The 4,300-nt window shown below is 47.5% G+C and overlaps 1 protein-coding gene across 1 annotated transcript in view; it reads right to left on the bottom strand.

Annotated features, from left to right (window-relative positions):
* The window catches only part of FAH (fumarylacetoacetate hydrolase), an 18,989-nt gene extending 14,818 nt beyond the window's left edge, over nucleotides 1–4,171 (bottom strand). The window contains exons 1-3 of the mRNA XM_010176426.1: nucleotides 3,989–4,171; nucleotides 1,460–1,570; nucleotides 692–813 (exon numbers count right to left, since the gene is read on the bottom strand). Coding sequence (XP_010174728.1) covers nucleotides 692–813; nucleotides 1,460–1,570; nucleotides 3,989–4,069 — 314 coding nt within the window. The 5' untranslated portion in view covers nucleotides 4,070–4,171. The remainder of the gene's footprint in view (nucleotides 1–691; nucleotides 814–1,459; nucleotides 1,571–3,988) is intronic.
* Nucleotides 4,172–4,300: the final 129 nt, after the last annotated feature.

Here is a 4,300-nt window from a genome sequence, read left to right as displayed (position 1 = left end):
GCACACATGTGCTGGTCTCACCCCAGCAAGACAGGGAGGAATGGCTCCTGCTTGTTGCTGGGGCAGGCGGTTGTAGCGTTTAAAGCATCGTTCTGGACAAAAGAGAGAGTGTGTGATTAATGGACACACAGGTTTTCCATCAGCACAGCGTGGAGCAGAGCACAGCCCTCCCCTCCCACTCCGACACCAGTGCACTGCCCTGAAACTGAAACACAATGGCGACAAGAGGGCTGGTTTTAGCAAAGTCAGGCAGTTTCTGAGGAGCAATTGGAGGTGTCTTGCTGCACCAGAAGTTGTTCCAGGCAGGACAGTGCTGGGGGAGGTGGGAGAGGTGGAGTGCAGACCCTCGCAGCCATGTCTTCATCAAAGGCCATGATGGAGGGGATGTGGCCAGGGTGCTGGCCTGGCCCCACACCGGCCTGGGCAGCCTGGCATGGCCCCCTCAGGGAGACAGCAGGTCTGGGCACACCCCAGGTGGAAGGTGACACCCCAGACCCACAAGCAGTTAATCAGAGACATAATTAATAGAGGGAAGATCCCAATATGCCCAACCCCAGTTAATTCCCATGTAGATTGGAGGTGACCACGTTCAGACTTTCGATTTCAGTGCCTTGGATCACTGAGTGACCTGGGTGACACAGGGCACAGCTGAGAGGCCACCATGCCCCGCGGTGACTCTCCGCTCCCTCACCTTCTCCGCAGCTCCACGTTGTCCCTCAGGGCCGGCTCGCTGGCTGACAACAGCTTCTGGAGAAAAGCCCTCGCCTCTGTCCATGCCGTCCGGCCCAGCCCCATGAAGGCGTTCAGGGTAGGCTGACACACCACACAGAGGGGCAGGGAGCAGATAAAAGACCATGTTTTGCTTACCTGTCACACGCATGGAACATGTCCTGCATTTCCATCCCAGGGCTGAACGCCCATAAGCCGGGGTTAGGCAGCAGTGGCTGCTCAGATTGCCCATCCTCCCTGTTCAGAACTGCTGGCACCCCTGTCCTCCCACCACAAGTCCTCTGAAGAAGGACTGTGTTTGCATCACGCCTGTCCCAGTGCACTCCTTCAGGCCTCAGCAACTTTGATATCTCAACTAGCTGTAGCCAGAGGTTATCTGTGTTTCCCCTTACCCCTAACATAGCACCCTGTCATTAAAATCCCATCTGATTCCTTGCTGTGAAGTGTTGAAGGTACAAGCAACACAAGCAAGATCGAAGTAATGTTTAGGGTTTGTGTCAGACCCCTGCATTGCCCAAGTCAGATTAAATTTTCAGTGAAAATGTCCTTTGGACCCCCAATGCCTCTGCTCTCCTTGCTATCGCAGGTGGGATGAGTTTTCCCTGTAAGCAGAGCCCTCCTAACGACACATTTCCACTCTATTCTCGCTATCACACCACAAATTTCTAAAAACTCGTATGGATATTTCTAAAATGCGTGTGGAAATCAGAACAGATGCTATGATAAATACCTGGTCAAAGACATGCTGGTGTTTGGCAAGAGCTGGTCCATTGAACAGATGTTTAATGACGCTGAGATCCAAAATCTGGTCTCCAATCGCTACCCCGAGCCTATGCCGAGGCTGCAAAGCAGCAAGAAGAGAGGGGGAAGAGAAGAAGAGTTTATGCTTGTACCCAGAAATCCTTCAAAGAGGGCATGGGGGACAACAGTGACCACAGATGTTTTAATCCATCAGGGACAAGGGACTGATACCACAGCAATTTACCATTAAAAGTTAGTCCATGAGGCTGGCTGCTGAAAAATGTTAAGAACTAGAGGCAGAGCATCATTGCAGACTTCACAAAGACTCTGAGGGGTGGGAGAGTGAGTTCCCCTTGTCCCCATCTTTTGAGAGAAGGCTAGGATAACAAACAGAGGTTTCTTTCCCTGCTCCCTTCCTCTAGAAGTATTTGCCCACTCCTCATTAGTGACAACTTGGGAATAAGCTCATTCATCTGAAACACACTGTGAAGTAGGCAAATGCTACTCCTCTTTCTACAGGCAGGGAACTGAAGCACAGACATGCTTCAGGACGGGATTGATCTCATCCCTATAACCATGTCATTTGAGAAACAGCATTTCTGCACCACAGATCCTCCCCAGAAGATGAGATGTGCTTGGACTCCAGTGACAACACCAAGAATGCAGCACATCTTGCCCAGGCACCGTTAGGTCTGTAAAAAGCCAAACGAGGTGCCCACAACCAGCCTAGATCCTCGCTACAGGAGCAGCTTTGCACAGCTTTTCCCTTCTTGCACAGGAGATTGTGGCTGCATTCACTGGACAGATGCAACCCAAGACACAAAGGGCCTGTTCATCCACCGCAGCTCTCGCAGCACCAAGCACGCGCGGAGCCGGAGGCGACGGCGGGGCAGCAGCACCGACGATCCCGCTGCAGCTCTGCCACAGCTGTGCGAAGAGTTACAAAATGCTGCAGTTCAAACTCAGGTTTCAAATACTTGTGTCTTTAAGCAAAGAAAAAATTAGTTACAGTCATTATGAAAACTAGCTTACCAAAAGGGAATAGCCATCTATGAAAATTCATGCTATTAAACCTATTTTTTAACCTTTAATTCCTAAACAAGATTCCAAATGTGATAATAAGTATTTATTCAGCAAACATTCCTACAGAAAAAACTAAAGGTCATGTCAGGTTAATTTGTAACTAGGATAGTCAGGAACGACATCAACTGCTTTAGCTTGGAATCATTAAAACATTGGGCTACATTTAGAACATTATTTTCCTAAATAATTTCCCTAAGTCCTTGTCTGTCTTTTCATAGGGTCTGAGTGAAGATGCTTTCTTCAGGGAACAGTTACTGGAGAAGGCAGGAAAATAATCCAAACTTGCTAGATAACAACATGCACATCTAGGAAGAGATTAAATGAACCATCTTGGTTTTATCTTTAGAAAATACCACATCAGAAAACACAATCTTCTGGTTTAAAATATTTTTTTAAAAACCTGCATGGATAAGCCAAGACAGCAGAAACCAGGAGATAATAATGAAGTTCCTGTGAGCAGTGATAAATAAATCCTCCACTTTCTCCTTCTGAGATGCACCTCTTGGCTTATTTCACTTTCTCCAGGAGGGCACATCTCCGGGGCTCCATCCTGCCAGACACTCGGAGGTGTGAGGTTCAGCCTAGCTGCACTCAGTTCTCATGAAAATGGGAACTAGGAGCTACCTCCTGGGAGAAAAAGTTGAACCGTGTTTTCTTACGTGATCATAAAATACAAGGTCTGAAGCGGGCTCAATCTCTTTAGATGGAATAGCTTTAAATGTAGCACCCTTACACATGCAATGCATTGCTTCATAAATGCATGCCCAATAAAACACAACAGCTCAGCTGCAGACAGAAATGAAACACACATTTTGTGCTCTGGTTTAATGCTTTTGCAGCCACTGAACAGACTCACCAAGAGCAGGTTCTTAACAGAGCAGAAACCACTCGCTTGCTAATACGGTGTTTTCAATACGGACATCACTTTTCCCTTATGTCAGTTCATGCTGTGCAAGAGGGACTGGACACTACAGCATTAATTTGTATTAATCTAGATTATTTAATGCGGCTTCTTAAGTGTGACAGTGTGATTGGGCTCAGTCACAAAGAAAAAGAGAGATGGAGTTAAAAAAATTTCGGTGCAAACTGTGCTGTGTCTCTACTTAGAAAGGATCAAATGCAGACCCAGCAATTTCACAGAAAGTCAAAACCACACAAAAACTATTTCATGTATATCATATATTATGCATGACTTCTCGTAAGTGTTAGCACTTCTCATTTCTTTTGTGCAATTTTAAAGAAGCTGTCATCAGAATAACCACATTAAGAAAAAAGACAACGCTGCAGTTACAGTTCTGCTGTCACATCAGGAAGCCTGTGCAAGCGTCCCAGGCTGGGAACTTTCCCTTTATCCCAGGTTGCTGGGAATTTCTGCTCCTGTTCACAACCTCTGAGCAATTACAACACCCCAAGGACAAACCTGGCTGTTACTCACCTCCTCCTTGGTGGAGAAAACCCCATAGGGGAGATTTTGGAGAGGAAAATCTGAGTCCTTGTCTACCTGGATGAAAGACATGCCGAACACTGAGCAGGACGGACAAGAGCCCCCCACCTCCTGGGCTGCTACGTGCCTTTCTAGGAGAAAGATCCTCTCCAGATGTTGCAACCCAGAGCACAGAAGCACCAAATCCCACCCTCAATCCTCAGCCCCAAACCAATCGCTGATCCGTCTCCATCCCACCCCTCTGCCTGAGGTTAATTAGTGCCAGAGGTTTGCATGAGCCAGAAGCTGTTAACTGTTCCTGGT

Source organism: Antrostomus carolinensis, unplaced genomic scaffold (assembly GCF_000700745.2).
Source record: "Antrostomus carolinensis isolate BGI_N321 unplaced genomic scaffold, ASM70074v2 scaffold40430, whole genome shotgun sequence".
Taxonomy (NCBI): Eukaryota; Metazoa; Chordata; class Aves; order Caprimulgiformes; family Caprimulgidae; genus Antrostomus; species Antrostomus carolinensis.
The sequence above is the reverse complement of the archived record's forward strand: the minus strand, read 5'-3'. Positions and strand labels throughout refer to the sequence as shown.